Below are 17,156 nucleotides of genomic sequence, written 5' to 3'. Positions count from 1 at the left end.
GACATGGTTCACTGAAAGAGAAATTCTGCACTAAAGGGGACATATTATGATCACTTTCAATCCATGCGCACATTTTGGGGATCCCGAGCTTGTCAGTTCCCTGTGTCAGAAGACTCTGACTCCGCCCTGTGATTTTAGAACTGTCCCACTGTCTCTTCTGAGCTGCTCCAATCACAGCCCATTTTTATTTCACCACTGTACCTCAGCCCTGCTCACCTCCTGTCACTACTGCTACCTGTTATCCTTGAAAACTGGAGGGCAGCCTGCTTTCACTGCTGCTCAGTGATGATTGGCGCCTGGATGCCCGCTCTCACCTCTGCCCCTCATGGTGCTTTTCCACTGCATGACATTGACTCAACTTCGCTTGGCTCGGCTTTAGCTAGTTGCTTTTCCACTAGCACAGCCCTACCATGAAATGGAGCCAGCCATGTCGCAAAACCCTGTCTCTAACGGGAACTGCAGGCTTCGAAAAACCACAACAATGGCTGCAGTAAAGTTAGGCTCTGTTAACTTGTCGTGTTTTCACGTTGTTTTTGTTCTTTGGAATAAACACAGCTCCGTGCCCCAGTTCTCACTGATCAGTTTTCCTTGTTGCACGCTCTACTTTTGCTGGAGATTGTTGATGGCCACCGACCCAAGGAGCGTTTGAACCTCTTCAGATCACCATCGGGGGGAGATGTTACGAGCTACTGTTGTGAGTCAGATAAAAACAAATGTGAATCTTGAGATTTTAAGATTCCAAATTTGTGCTGGAGGTCATTTCCTGATGATTGAGAGGTCTCCGGCCAATCGGTGCTCTGCAGGGTTTACGTGTCACATTTAGTATCTACTCGGCTCGATTCGTACCAGGTACAAGCGGGGACTAAAAAAACGTACCCAGTTCCAAGGACCAGATTTGGCCAGTGGAAAAGCAAAAGAGCCGAGTAGGTTCCGTGCAGTGGAAAGCATTGTGGTGATTTTTTTGTGTTCTGCTTGTCTGTGCTTTCCTGAACAACAGTGTATATAAAAAACCCAAATTCCTACCCATGTCCTCCATAAAGAGCAGAGACTCCTGCTGCTGACCCAAACCACACACGAAGGTTGATGAAGTGGTTATTTCTGTACATGCGTAAGCTGCATTATGTACTGCATAAGCTGTTCCAGACATGAACGAATGAATAAATAAATCTCAAATGTGTCCTTTCACATGACGAAAATACGTCAACTTAATTACTGCCAAAATTACATGTGTACGCTCATATTATCATATTGTCATACACATAATGTTGCTGCCAGAACAAAGTCTTGTATCTCCATTGTTGTCGCTTTCATTTTTTGATACGTGACGTGAATAAAATGACAGATGCTCTTTAGTTTCTGTGCAGTTTTTAAGAGGAAGTCCAAAACGGGAATGCAAACTTTACCTTGACATTTAATGATGAACAGAGTACATTTTGGTTCCCAGGCCTCTCGAAGATGTCTGCAGATGTTCAATCTCTTTATCAAATTGTGTTGTATTTGCATAACCTCTGCACATCCTCCTGGACAATTAAACTGTCAGTGTGTACCTGTGTTTGTTTTTGTCAAACTCATGTTCACATTTGTATGAAACAAACTGAATTCATATCTGTATCCTGGCTCCTCCCGTCTGATCCAGTTACAGGCTAAACCCTTTCCCAACTTGCTGTTTGGAACTGTTTGGAATAAAAAAATAAACCCTGTGGATTCAGAAAGCTAATTAAGAAGGACTGTACATGACGTGATAATATGTGAATATGGAAATGATATAGGCATTTGTATTAAATACACTACACAACATTCAATGAATTGCCTTTTCCAGTGCAACACCAACATACAACAGTTGCCCAGAAATGAATCGAGCTACATGCAACGGACAAGACAAATTTCCTGCGCCACGGCCGCTACCAGTTTCAGGGTTCAGTAGGAACTGATAAAGGAAGCCTAACTTTATTGAGCTGAGCTCTATTGATGAAAACACAGAATCCATGCTCTTGGCATGCTCTTCATGCATGGGATTTGCTCCAGTACTTACTGCGCTAGGTGTACCGTCAGTGTCAGTTAGCCGCTGATGCAGGTCAAACCAGACTGTCTGTAACAAAAAATCAAAACGTCATTTCAGCCTCAGCCAATTCCAGCATTCTGGGAACCCCAGTCTCACCCTCGCTAAGACCCCAGGGAGCATGCACGTGATGGTTTGGAGTCAACATCAAATCATAACTTTTCAATCAGTTTCTAAGTCAAGTCAAAGTTAAACCATATCATAACATGTACATGCGTTAACATTAACATACTACGTTTCTCCTTATTTTTCCTCTCATCGAAACGAACCTCTGATTATTTGATTACATCACCATGCACCAGTGGGCGGGGAAAATTATATTAACCCATAATATATTGTTTCATAGATAAAAAAAAAAAGTAAGACTGTGTTATGAATTCAGAGATAAATCAGAGTCATGTGTTCCTGCTCCGTCAGTCTGCCCACAGGACGCTCCTGGCTGGATATTTTTGGCTGACGGACTATTTTAAGTTTGCCGTGATGCTGCAGTTGTTTTGTGGAAACTAAACATTAAAGTGTCTTCTGTTTCACTCAAACACACAACTCTTGAGCTTGAATTGTCAGTAGCATTGATAAACTCTGGAAGCAAAACACCAATTACTTGCTTGCTCCCATGAGGAGCGTGTTTTAATGATGTTACTCATGCGTATTCGGGCGGCGCTGTAGCGAATCTAATGGAAAGTTTGCCTCTGGGAAACTACATCATAAAAGTCAAAGAGGAAATGAAAGAGGAGAGTTTCTCTGCTACGCTCTACGACACTGAAAGCCGTTTGATAAGTTGTACACAGGCATCTGACCAACTACATCCTCCTGGATTCATATTTAATATTCTCAGGTGCTAAGAAAACACAGCTGGAGCATCTCCACTCAGGTCAGAGCTCAGGAAGGAGTTAGAGGTGTATAACTAGTGACAGAGAGTAGAGCATTATTAATTACAACTTCATTATGGCTCGCTTACAACCGATCAGTTCACAGCCCATATGTTCAGATGCGTCCGTGAACGGGCCTCTGTGATTAGTGCTGTGTTGAATGACTCCTGGGTGGTAGAGGTGGGCAAGAATAAGCCTTGGGTTCTTCAGCCAAGCCCCGAAACAGCTTATGTTTGGCTGGATGGAGCATAACGCTGCCAGAACAGCCAGCCGCATCTGGACCGAGTGATCTCTCTCCAAACAGGGAATCTCATTTGGCAGCGTGAAGTCACCCACAGGTAATGTTTTTCCTCCTGAGCTGAAGAGGCCAGAGCATCAAAACAGCTACGACTCAGAGGCACACGAACTGAGCAGAGATGTTTCCTTCCTAATCAGCAGGGGTTACAGTTAAAGTACTGTTACAACAACTTCACCTGGAAGATGTTACATGTAATAACTGGCCTAAAGGCAGTAACACACCCAGGGCAGGGCACAAGAGCTTCACACAGTCACTCAGACTTAGGGTTAATTTAACACAGCCAACACACCACCATGGACCACACCCCAACTGCTCCTCTCAGCTCTATATATACCCCGCAAATTCACCTCATTTCCGCGTCAGACAAACTCGCTTCATTTAGTTCAGGAGACGGATCTCGACTCGACTTCTTCACTACGTCGGCTCGCTGTCATTCCCGCTGAGGGATGGGGGGGTGGGGGATGTGTGTGTGTGTGTGTGCATTCATAAGCCACCCTGAACTCCTCCCCAAAGACTTCTGAGTTCACCTCCCTGTTTCAGCCTCTACAGGCATGGTCCGTACTAGCAAATGGGTCTTTATGTAAGAAAAGGTGGTTCTTCTATGGCGTTGCAAAAAGTACTCTTTGTAGCACCCTCATTTTTAACAGTGTGTTAGTGTGTGTTGTGCTGGTGTAGAGTGGATCAGACACAGCAGTGCTGCTGGAGTTTTTAAACCCCTCAGAGTCTGGACTGAGAACAGTCCACCAACCAAAAACATCCAGCCGACAGCGTCCTGTGTCACTGATGAAGGACTAGAGGACGAGCGACACACACCGTGCAGCGACAGATGAGCTATGTTCTCTAAAACTGCAGCAGCACTACTCTGCTGTGATAATTGTAGAACTACAAAGTGCTTGTGTAGGGTCAGTGGAGCTGAGAGGATGGGCAATGAGTGAAGAAACAAGGAGGTGGTCATACTGTTATGGTTGGTGTACTTTGAAAAATAATACTCCTTTAGGGGCGCCGGCAGTAACAGTTAGCTGTTTATCGGGAGCCAGAGCACCGGATATTAGTGGCAACCTTAGACTGTTAGCTAATAGGAGATATTCGAGGGTAGTCATTCATGTAGGGGCCAATGAAATTCGTCTGCGGCAGTCTGAGGTAACTAAGGGTAATATTACAGAGGTGATTAAACTGGCCCAGACGATGTCCGATGCCGTAATCTGCTCTGGTCCCATACCAATGCGGCGTGGCGACGAAGCTTACAGCAGACTTTCGGCGTTAAACTGCTGGATGTCCAAGTGGTGTTCCGAAAATCAAGTGGGCTTTATAGACAATTGGTTACGTTTTGAGGGCAAGCCTGGTCTTATAGGTAGGGATGGTATCCACCCCACGCGGGAGGGTGCTGCCTTACTTTCTTGCAGTATAGCACATAGTCTTTTAGTTAGTCGGCAGAGTAGTGTAGATAGCTGCTGACAATCCAGAGCCAGGACCAGGCCGCAGACAGACAGGCTAAACCGACCGTCTGCGAACTGTCTTGAGGCGTCACCCAGGTTCAACTGTATTGAGACTGTGTCTTTCCCCCGAACTAAATGTAAAAGTAGAAAAACAAAATCAGCCTGTTTCAGCAACCTAATCAATATTAAATCATACACAACACCTAGCAGCAACACCTCAGAACTAAAATTTGGGTTACTCAACATAAGATCGCTAAACTCAAAAGCACTCATCGTAAATGATATTATAAGTGATCATAAATTCAATGTTTTCTGTCTCACGGAAACGTGGGTTAAACCAAATGAATATTTAGCACTAAATGAAGCCACCCCCCTAGGCTATAATTATGCACATAGCCCAAGAATATCAGGCAAAGGAGGTGGAGTATGTGTAATTTACCAAAATACCCTAGAAATTAGTCTTAAACAATGTGACACCTTTTCTTCTTTTGAGGTTCTCTCCACTATTATTACAAATCCGGTCACAAAAAAGGACGCATTTTTATTATGCAACATTTACAGACCACCAGGGCCTTACTTAGAATTTCTGAAAGAATTCAGCGATTTTGCTACAAACCTAGCGGTGTGCAATCATAAAGTTATAATTGTAGGAGATTTCAATATCCATTTCGAGAAGGAAAGTGACCCACTAAAAAAGGCATTTACCTCAATCTTAGACTCTATTGGTATTACTCAAAATGTAACAGGGCCTACACACTACTGCAGCCACACTTTAGACTTAGTTCTGACACTAGGTCTTAACATTGACAAAATTAATATCTTACCGCAATCCTCAGCAATCTCCGATCATTACTTAATTTCATATGAGCTACGTTTTATCCATAATCTATGTAAGAACCCTCGCTATTCTACAAGGCGTATAATAAAACCATCTACCGCCCTACAATTTATAGAAAACCTACCAGAACTATCGACCCCAGTTCCAACTCCATCAGACCCAATGGACCTAGATGTACTAACTGACTACCTAGAAAATACCTGTCGATCTACTTTAAAAAAAGGTAGCACCACTTAAACATAAAAGTATAAGACAGAAAAAGCTCGCACCATGGTATAACGATAAGACCCGTACTTTAAAACAAACATTACGAAAACTAGAGCGGAAATGGCGATCAACCAAGCTTGAAGTGTTTCATTCTGCCTGGAAGGACAGCCTTATAGAGTATAGAAATGCCCTCACTAAAGCTCGCTCAGCATATCTGGCCTCGCTGATCTCCAATAATAAAAATAATCCGAGAGCACTGTTTAGTGTGTTTTCTAGAATTACAAAAAATCAAGCAGGTTCTGAACAACTAATTCCAGCAACTCTCACCAGTAAAGATTTTATGGACTTTTTTAATAATAAAATTGAGAATATTAGACAACAAACTCTAGCCACAGGATCAAATCCATCCTGGCTGCCACCTGATGTGAATGAAATAAAACATAATATAACTGTAAAAGAAAGACTTGAAACCTTTTACCCACTCCCACAATTAGAACTAGAGAAGATTATCACCTCCGCAAACTGTACAACTTGCACACTTGACGCAATTCCCACAAAGTTGCTCAAAGAAGTACTACCAGCTATTATTGATCCTCTTTTAACTATAGTAAACTCATCGCTTAGTCTGGGCCATGTACCCAAAGCTTTTAAACTAGCAGTTATTAAACCTATGATCAAGAAGCCAAATCTTGATGCTAGTACACTGTCTAATTACAGGCCTATTTCTAATTTGCCATTTCTGTCTAAGATCTTAGAAAGAGCTGTGGCCCAACAACTTAGTTCATATCTACATAAGAATCATATATATGAAAAATTCCAATCTGGATTCAGGCAACATCATAGTACAGAGACAGCTCTAGTCAAGATAACAAATGATCTTCTTCTTGCCTCTGATCAAGGCCACGTATCCCTGTTGGTGCTTCTTGACCTAAGCGCAGCCTTCGATACAATAGACCACAATATTCTCATAGAAAGGTTAGAAAACATGGTTGGAATCACAGGGACAGCCCTATTATGGTTCAAATCTTACTTAACGGAACGTTATCAATTCGTAAAAGTAAACAATCTAAATTCAAATTATTCTAAAGTAAGATTTGGAATTCCACAAGGCTCTATTTTAGGACCATTATTATTTACATTATACATGTTACCGCTAGGCACAGTTATAAGAAACCATGACATTAACTTTCACTGTTACGCAGACGACACACAATTGTATATTTCAGCCAAGCCCGATGATAAACACAGATTAAAGAAAATAGAGGACTGTGTAAAAGACGTGAAAGGCTGGATGTTGCGTAACTTCCTCCTTCTAAACAGCAACAAAACAGAGGTCCTGCTTTTGGGTCCAAAAGTGACAAGAAATAAATTATCAGATTTAATTTTAGATCTAGCTAACTTTCCAGTTAAACCTGGTTCAGCAGCAAAAAATCTTGGTGTCATAATTGACCCGGATTTATCATTTGATCAACACATAGGTAGTATCACTAGGACAGCTTTTTTACATCTTCGCAATATTGCTAAGATTAGAAATGCCTTATCCCTCCAGGACGCAGAAACATTAGTACATGCCTTTATTACTTCAAGGCTTGACTACTGTAACGCACTACTGTCAGGATGCACCAGCAGCAATTTAAGAAAACTTCAACTAGTTCAAAATGCTGCAGCTAGGGTCCTCACTAAAACTAGAAAATTTGAACATATCAGCCCAGTTTTATCATCACTTCATTGGCTGCCTGTTAAATTCCGCATTGACTACAAAATGTTGTTATTAACATATAAAGCTCTACATGGGCTTGCTCCTGAATATCTTCAAGATACAATTTCCTATTATGAGCCTCCACGTTCACTCAGATCACAGAATACTGGATTTTTAAATGTTCCCAGAATTCAGAAGGCCTCAGCTGGGGGAAGAGCCTTTTCTTATAAAGCCCCCCAACTCTGGAATGATCTTCCAAAAAATGTTCGGGACTCAGACACAGTCGCAATCTTCAAATGTAGGCTAAAAACTCATTTGTTTAGTTTATCATTTGGTAGCTAATGCTCCCCCATAGATAAAGGCGGCAGATCCGGGGGGTCCATGGACACAGGGAATTATAGTATACTGAGACGCTGGTGCTGTCGTCCCGCCGCTTCTCGCGATCACTCAGGTTTGTTGACGGTGGAGCGGAGGGATGCCAGTGTTTCAGGATGCTCCCGTGTCTGTGTGTCCTTCTGGTTCTCTCCTTTTAGTTAATGCTGTCATAGTCAGATCTGCCGGAGTCATTAGCCACACTCTGGAAATTTTCATATTTTCTACTTTACAAACACAAAACAGTTCAAAACTAATTCCATCCCTTTACATCTTTCCGAGTAAACGACTGCCCACCTGTCTGTCTGGACACTGATGGATGACTGTCGAGATCCTCCTCCACGCTTCAGACCAGCTGCCCACGCTCCAGCAACCACCAAGTGCCTTGAAGCTGTCCCTACACTGAAGTTCTCATGGACTACTAACTATCATCACCAGTAGATTGACCAGAGGAGGATGGGTCACCCCTTGTGAGCCTTGGTTCCTCCCAAGGTTTCTTCCTCAGCTGGGGGAGTTTTTCCTTGCCACTGTCGCCCCTGGCTTGCTCACTTGAGGGTTTTACATTTGTCTTTACATTTCATGTCAAATCTTGTCTTACTGGAATTCTGTGAAGCTGCTTTGTGACAACATCAGTTGTGAAAAGCGCTATATAAATAAATTTGATTTGATTTGATTTGATTTGAAAAATAGTGCAGGGTTATACTTTGTGGCTCATTTGGAGTCGTTTTAACACTCAAATGCCTTATTTATTTATTGATTATGTGGCGCAGGGATTTTCCTTCAATTGTTCTGCAGCTATAAAAAGAGGCCTTACTTACAGCAAAACCCTGCCCCTGAGCAACAGACTGTGTATGTGTCTATGTGAAGACCAGAGTGATCCCTTCGCTGCTGTGTGTATTTACAGTGTGTATCCGAGCACTGACTTCACACTCACATTTCGTGCCCAGTCACCGGTAACACTCTCACTGATGCGTATCATGCCTGAGTTCAACGGAACTGCTGTAGGATTTGGGCCCAGGAACTGTACGGAGCACACACACTACCCAAATAAACGGTACCAGAATGACGTCCGGGACGAATGTTGCTGGTGATTGCTTTCACACATACAGCTCCTCCAGGTAAACTCCGGAACATTTCTGGATTACCGTGTGTGTGGGCCTCATCGCTCTGGAAAATTGATTCGATTGCAATCTCCAACGCTTAGACCACTGCACCACTTCGGAACCCTTAGTTGCCCAAGCTTTACCAGCGACCTTGTGTTGAGTCACGTCTCCGAACCAATGCCTCTTCTTTTAAATATTTCTATTATGTAATTATGAATTTGAAATAGAGTGCATATTTGGACTAATATATATTTAATTAGCATAACTGCTCTGTCAAAACCTGAGACACATGCCCCCCTCACCCCCCCCCACACACACACACATACTTTAATTACACCGTCTCTCTCTGACTAATTAAGCCTGTACGTTAGGTTGTGTGTTTATGCAAATGCAGTGAGCTGTCTGAATTATTTTGTTTTTCATTTTTATCCACGCGTTTAATTATTTGGCTTTTTATGTTCCTCTAAGCCCTAAAAGCATCTGTCTTACTTAAATTCAGTTTCTGCTCTTCTCTTTTTAAAGCATCCTAGAAATTATAAAATGGTTGTTTTTTTAAGACATTTCTGCATTTTTGATCACAGTCTTAGACTGTGCTTAATTACTCCACAAATGAAAATGGGTTGCCTCTGACATTCGCACAGTGATGTATTACTGAGGACATTTACTCTGGAGCTGGAGGAGGGCAAAAATCCCCTTTAGGGAAAGAGCACAGTGTAAAAATGGCTGCTAATGATGTTACAAGTGCAGATTTCTCAGTGCTGTGGGGTACGGAGGCTGGAGCTGGTGGTGTATGTATATATGAGAAAGAGAGAGGAGAGAGAGAGCGGGGAGAGAGAGAGAGAGAGCGAGCGAGAGCGAGAGAGAGAGAGAGCGAGAGAGGAGAGAGAGCGAGAGCAGAGAGAGAGAGAGAGGAGAGAGAGAGCAGAGAGCGGAGAGAGAGGAGAGAGAGCGGAGAGAGAGAGAGAGAGGAGAGAGAGAGCAGAGAGCGGAGAGAGAGGAGAGAGAGCGGAGAGAGAGAGAGAGTGAGAGAGCAGAGAGAGGAGTGAGAGAGCAGAGAGAGGAGAGAGAGAGCGAGAGCGGAGAGAGAGAGCGAGAGCGGAGAGAGAGAGCGAGAGAGGAGAGAGAGAGAGAGTGAGCAGAGAGAGAGAGAGAGGAGAGAGAGAGCAAAGAGAGAGAGAGAGAGTGAGCAGAGAGAGAGAGGAGAGAGAGAGAGAGAGCAGAGCAGAGAGAGAGAGAGAGAGCAGAGAGAGAGAGAGAGTGAGCAAAGAGAGGAGAGAGAGAGAGAGAGAGTGAGCAGAGAGAGAGAGGAGAGAGAGAGAGAGAGAGTGAGCAGAGAGAGAGGAGAGAGAGGAGAGAGAGAGAGAGAGAGAGAGAGAGAGAGAGAGAGCAGAGAGAGAGAGAGAGAGAGAGAGAGAGAGCTCTCCACAGGGCCTCAGGGCTTAAGAGGGCCACTGTGGGAAGCGAGAGAAATGTGCTTTCCCCCCCGAGCAGCAGGACTGCATTATACACACAACAAGAGCACACTGATGAGAGTGACGCCTCAGTCAGCTGTAAGGCAGAAGCTGGTCAGCGAGTCGCACCGCCCAGCTGATCCCCTCTAATCCAGCTGCTGGAACACCTCCGCTGTGCTGCAATCATACTTCTACAACTTAAAGTAAAGTGCAGCTGCACTCTTTTGGTACTAGCTATAAACATAAAGGGAACATCCAAGTGGCTTTTATTATGCTTTTACACATCAGATAGAAGAGTGTCTATTTCAGCTCTAAAGTTATTTTACAGAAAGTATTTGTCAGGGCCATTACAATTAGAGGTGTTTATGGAGCACACTGCCGCAGTCAGTGATGAATAAATATGACCCTGAGTGTATTTATGCAGCAGGACACTGCACGCTGTTTTTCTACAAGAGAACTGCTGAAATGAGTGAGGTATTCCACAGTAAATTAGCTCTGATTTCCACTTCACTCCATCATCTGGACGAACAGCAGCACTGCAGAGTAATTTACTGCAGTTACCACCTTCCTCCACTCCATCCAGCTCCACTGGGATATTCCACACCATCCTGAAATCCTAAAGAACCCGTCGTGAGCTACGATACAGCTCAGGGGGGACACACACTAGTTTGTGAGGTTATTGAATAATATTAAGGGAATCGATCAGCTTGATTGATTTCAGTTGCCTATGCTTCATTCCGTTTCCTGCCTAAAAACAACAACGTTGTTCCTATTTAACCGCGTTAAGATCCACAACTAAATTAGACCCCTCTAATAGAGGCCATTTGTCTTCCTTCATTTACTGAAACAGCCTGAATAACCCTGAAGCATGGCTTTTAATGTGACAAATGGTTAGAAAGTGAGGTGTTCAGTATATTTTTAACAGGGGAGTAACTTTAAGGCACTTTTTTGCACGTTGAGCTCGACTCGGCTCAACGTGCTTTCACCTGGTCGCTTTTCCGCTAGCACAGCGCCCCCCATGAAATGGAGGTGACGGTTTACAAGCTGCTGCTGTGAGTCGGATAAGAACAAGCTCTGCATTTCGTGGTGAGTGGCAACGGCCAATGATTGGCCAATTCTCTGGCCGATCAGAGATTTTCAAGGTTTACATATTTAGTACCTACTCCGCTCAGGCACAAGGCACACGCATCTGTCATCACTTCACTTTCACTTCTGTTCTCTGTTGTGTCTCCGGTGTCGACCCGAGGAGGATGGGTTCCTCGTATGAGTCTTGGTTCCTTCCAAGGTTTCTTCCTCGTGTGCTGAGGGAGTTTTTCCTTGCCACTGTTGCCCCTGGCTTTCTCATAGGAGGCTTGGACTCGGATCTCTGTAAAGCTGCTTTGTGACGACTTTTTGTTGTGAAAAGCGCTGTACAAATAGAATTAGATTTGATTTCACAAGCCGAGTCGAGTATGGACCATGCGGTGGAAGAGTAGATTTTAGGCAGAAATCCTAAAATAATATTTTTACAATCTTAAAAAAAAAAAGATGAAGCTACAAATGGATCCTGAAAATAAAAATCACATTAGATTCCCTAGATCTGACTCCCAGGGCTTCAGGATGTTGGAGTAGCACCACAGAGACAGGTCTCCTCTCAGTTACTGCCCCTCTGTGGGATAGGACACCTCCTGGGCAACTCCACAGAGCCTGGATATTCTTAGCTGACCCAAACAAACCCACCTCCCGGTTACTGCAGTAACTTGGGACCCCATTAGCAGTGGTGCTAACTGTACACATACTATTGAGAGAAAAGACCCATTTGGCCTGTCCCTGTAGACGAGCCATTTCTGGAACGGCTGTAGATCTAATTTCAGGTTCTTCAGAGCTGACTGTGTGTTCAAGGGCTGTAGTCACTTTATTTAAAAATGTATGACGAGAGTTCAGTAGGAGGGTGGGGATATTTGAAGGGCTGCTCCCTCATGCTCCTGTTCTTATATCAGTGATGGGCTGTAAGAGCGGACGGCAGCGAGGTCATTTATCTGAGGCAATTCACGGCTGTGTTCCACAGCTTATGGAGGGCCATAAACAATTATGTTTCCATCGCAATATTCGAATGGTACTTTAGATTGCAAATGACCCTAGAGGAGCTTTGTGGTGTCAAACGAGTATTGTGTGGGTGGGGGTTGGGGGGGGGGGGGGTGGGGACAGAGTGAGAGACACTTAGAGGCAGGGAGTCAGAGCAAAAGCAGTGGAGTAATAAAAGATATTGCTATAGTATGGATGTCAGGTCTCTATAATTGCCTCCCTTGTTTCCCTGGAATGTGCCAGTAATAAGTGGAGAAAAAAAAGATTTCCAGGTTTGCACCGTGCTCTCTGAATCTCATCTCCTGTAATTACCTCAGTGTGTGTGTGTGTGTGTGTGATCTGCAGAGAGGCTATATAGAGCTCTGCTTTAGAAAAATCGTAAGGATGAGTACTGTCAGCTATAAGGGAGGTCTTGCTCCAGCTGTATACAGTCATTTTCCTCCCTGTTACTGTCAATAACACACTTATTGATCTTTGTTCCTTATTGGTCCAGTGGCTGTTATCACAACATCAGTTGCTGGGTTTGTTAGCATGCTATGAATACACAATTTTCCTCTGGTGGCTCTAAATGCATCATCTACGGTTCAGTGTATGAGGATCTATAGAAGCTCACCTTGTTCTCCAGGCGTCCAATCAGCTCGGCCAGGCGGTTGATTTGCATCTCCAGGCCTTCTTTCCTTACCTCTGTGGCCCCTGAAATGAACAAGGACAGTGTGTTTTAGTTCTAGCACCATCTGGTGGAGAAATGTCTTCCTGCTAAATGTGAGTGAGTGAGTGAATGAGTGACAAGCCTCATCCACATCTAAACAGACAGAAATCAAATAAACATGCCTCACTGCTGCCCTTTAAACATGCTACAACACCAAAGAAGCAGTAAGGACCTGTAGTATTGTTATCCTAAGATATACTAAACACTATACTAAATATGCAGACTAAATAGTCAGCAACCACACATCCAGTCCACCTACTGCAATGTGTGTTTGGACTATGGGAATTATTTTCCTCCAACATGGAACTGGTTCTGTTCCCTTTCTCACAATTACACTCTGAAAAATAAAGCTGCTACAAAGGGTTCTTTGAGAGATGTCATAGAAGAACAACATTTAGTTCCCTACAAAAGCATTTTTGTTTAAGAGATGAAAGTGTGAGGAACCTTTTAAAAAGGTTTAAGTCTATAACATCATCTAAAAGTTCTTTACCCATTTCATAAGGTATAAGCAAAAGTGGTTCTTCTAAGGCAGTGGTTGCCAACCAGTGGATCTTCAAGAAAATGCAAGTCGATCGCGATAAACCATGGCTGCTTCAGTTATGTCCTTTAACTTACTATAACTGCGTCATTCTGTATCTGCAGTGGTTCGCGAGCTACTTAAACAGGGACACACAAAGCCGTGGTCACACACTGTTCGTGTCTGCGAATACTGACATGCGAATTTCAGTATTGAAACGGCAGAGCTGACGGGTGCGGTTTCAAGACCGGAGATAATACACAAATATTTCATGTGGATTACAAATGACAGCACAAGCGAAAGTCACACCAAACCCCTGTGTTCTGACGAGTTGTGCCACCGCGTGGAAATATGAAACAGTAGAGTACTTTCATAAGTACAGCTTTCGAAATAAAAGGTAGGGCATTTGGACAGGCAAACAGAAGTATAAGCAAAAGACATGCACAGCCTAAATCCCTTTATGAGGGTAATTAAAGGTAACTATATTGATAATACGTTGTTTATACATTGTTAATTTTTTAAATATTTGTTTCAGCATTTACAGTTTTGGAATGGTGAAGCAAACAGTAAGTTCGTATTGTATAATGCACCGGAGGAAAACACATACCCCATTAAAAACACATGAAAACAAAAATGGGGCATGCGCAAGGCTGCTCCCAACCCTCAGTTGTACATTAATAAAGTAAGCAAACAGTTTAATTTCATGTTACTGGAGGCGATGGGGACGTTTATAAGTAGCCTAAGCCTGGCATTTACGCTGGCAGATCTTTCATTTGTTCAGATTTCAAAGGGTGATCTTGTGCGTAAAAAGATTGGTGACCACTGTTCTAAGGCTTCGCTCAAAAGAACCTTTTGTAACACATGTTGTTATTAGGAGTGTAAATAAGAAACAAGTCTGAGCATTTCCATCAAAATAAGCCTGAAAAGTATGGTCCCAGCTGAACACAAAGAATGTAATGTTCTTCAGCACCAACCACAAAGATCTGTGGGACTGTCAAACGAAAGAAGCTGCAGAAAGAGCTCAAAGACTAAAGAGTTACAGCACAGAGGACCCGTTATACTATTTCTGATTTGAAAACAGGAATTCTGCAAGGAAATAAAAAGAGAAAAATGCTGCATGTGTGTGTTTTTTGGGGCTGTGGTCAGTGGGACTTGAGGTGTGTTCACTATGCTCTGACACAGGCTGATTCACTGGATACCACCAGAATCATGGACATTTGGTCCAAAAGGGACTATAAAAGTAAACTGGAGAAGTTACTGAACGTAAATGAATGGAGGCAATATGACAACCATGTTTTTCTATTAGAGCCCTTCAGAATGGCTGTCACGGTGATTCAACTGTGTGAAACAAGTATGTGGCCTTTATTTCTGCACCAGACCATTATTAGCTTGTAAAGACACTTCGTTATAGACATAGTAAACCTTGTCAAAAGATTGGTTTGGCTTTTTTGTACAAAGGTGATGGTTAATAAAGTGCGCAGCAAGGGAACAATGTGGAAGAACACTGTGTTTAAACTGACAGTGATTAATATAGTTTCCTCCCTCTCTCCACATGCAATGACATGTCCGGTTAATGAGGAGAAAACGCAGCCCTGCCTTTAAGTCAGCACCGCTTTAGCTGCCAAACCAATTAAGCCATGACACTTCCCTAATGCTGATGAGCCTTTCGGGACAAAGAGAGACAGGAACACTTCATCTGTAACCATAGCGATGACTGCGGACTACTCGGAGACTCAGTGCAGGAGTGTTAGGCCTCAGCTGGGCTGGACTGGACTGCCCATGATTCAGATTGGTCTCTGTGACCTCTGCCCTTTTATATTCCCTTACATACAGACCTGAGATCTGATCCGATTCTCATATACATAGCTACCCTCAGCTCGTAGTCACCTCAGAGTTTACTCCCCTCAGCTCTCAATCACCTCAGAGTTTACTCCCCTCAGCTCTCAATCACCTCAGAGTTTACTCCCTCAGCTCTCAATCACCTCAGAGTTTACTCCCTCAGCTCTCAATCACCTCAGAGTTTACTCCCTCAGCTCTCAATCACCTCAGAGTTTACTCTCCTCAGCTCTCAATCACCTCAGAGTTTACTCTCCTCAGCTCTCAATCACCTCAGAGTTTACTCTCCTCAGTCCTCAATCACCTCAGAGTTTACTCCCCTCAGTCCTCAATCACCTCAGAGTTTACTCTCCTCAGCTCTCAATCACCTCAGAGTTTACTCTCCTCAGCTCTCAATCACCTCAGAGTTTACTCCCCTCAGTCCTCAATCACCTCAGAGTTTACTCCCTCAGCTCTCAATCACCTCAGAGTTTACTCCCCTCAGTCCTCAATCACCTCAGAGTTTACTCCCTCAGCTCTCAATCACCTCAGAGTTTACTCCCTCAGCTCTCAATCACCTCAGAGTTTACTCTCCTCAGCTCTCAATCACCTCAGAGTTTACTCCCCTCAGCTCTCAATCACCTCAGAGTTTACTCCCCTCAACTCTCAATCACCTCAGAGTTTACTCCCTCAGCTCTCGATCACCTCAGAGTTTACTCCCTCAGCTCTCAATCACCTCAGAGTTTACTCCCCTCAGCTCTCGATCACCTCAGAGTTTACTCTCCTCAGTCCTCAATCACCTCAGAGTTTACTCCCCTCAGCTCTCAATCACCTCAGAGTTTACTCTCCTCAGCTCTCAATCACCTCAGAGTTTACTCCCTCAGCTCTCAATCACCTCAGAGTTAACTCCCTCAGCTCTCAATCACCTCAGAGTTTACTCCCCTCAGCTCTCAATCACCTCAGAGTTTACTCCCCTCAACTCTCAATCACCTCAGAGTTTACTCCCCTCAGCTCTCAATCACCTCAGAGTTTACTCTCCTCAGCTCTCAATCACCTCAGAGTTTACTCCCTCAGCTCTCAATCACCTCAGAGTTAACTCCCTCAGCTCTCAATCACCTCAGAGTTTACTCCCCTCAGCTCTCAATCACCTCAGAGTTTACTCCCCTCAACTCTCAATCACCTCAGAGTTTACTCCCTCAGCTCTCGATCACCTCAGAGTTTACTCCCTCAGCTCTCAATCACCTCAGAGTTTACTCCCCTCAGCTCTCGATCACCTCAGAGTTTACTCTCCTCAGTCCTCAATCACCTCAGAGTTTACTCCCCTCAGTCCTCAATCACCTCAGAGTTTACTCCCCTCAGCTCTCAATCACCTCAGAGTTTACTCTCCTCAGCTCTCAATCACCTCAGAGTTTACTCCCTCAGCTCTCAATCACCTCAGAGTTAACTCCCTCAGCTCTCAATCACCTCAGAGTTTACTCTCCTCAGCTCTCAATCACCTCAGAGTTTACTCCCCTCAGCTCTCAATCACCTCAGAGTTTACTCCCTCAGCTCTCAATCACCTCAGAGTTTACTCTCCTCAGCTCTCAATCACCTCAGAGTTTACTCTCCTCAGCTCTCAATCACCTCAGAGTTTACTCCCTCAGCTCTCGATCACCTCAGAGTTTACTCCCTCAGCTCTCAATCACCTCAGAGTTTACTCCCCTCAGCTCTCAATCACAT

The 17,156-nt window shown here is 43.8% G+C and overlaps 1 protein-coding gene across 1 annotated transcript in view; it reads right to left on the bottom strand.

The window, feature by feature from the left end:
- Nucleotides 1-17,156, bottom strand: part of necab2 (N-terminal EF-hand calcium binding protein 2) — a 151,590-nt gene that overhangs the window by 27,607 nt on the left and 106,827 nt on the right. The window contains exons 8-9 of the mRNA XM_066685346.1: nucleotides 13,010-13,089; nucleotides 2,033-2,089 (exon numbers count right to left, since the gene is read on the bottom strand). Of these exons, the coding sequence (XP_066541443.1) occupies nucleotides 2,033-2,089; nucleotides 13,010-13,089 (137 nt within the window). The remainder of the gene's footprint in view (nucleotides 1-2,032; nucleotides 2,090-13,009; nucleotides 13,090-17,156) is intronic.

The sequence above is a fragment of the Hoplias malabaricus genome, chromosome 11 (genome assembly GCF_029633855.1).
Source record: "Hoplias malabaricus isolate fHopMal1 chromosome 11, fHopMal1.hap1, whole genome shotgun sequence".
In the NCBI taxonomy this organism is placed as follows: Eukaryota; Metazoa; Chordata; class Actinopteri; order Characiformes; family Erythrinidae; genus Hoplias; species Hoplias malabaricus.
Note: the sequence above shows the minus strand (reverse complement) of the source record. Positions and strands in the feature narration are given on the sequence as shown.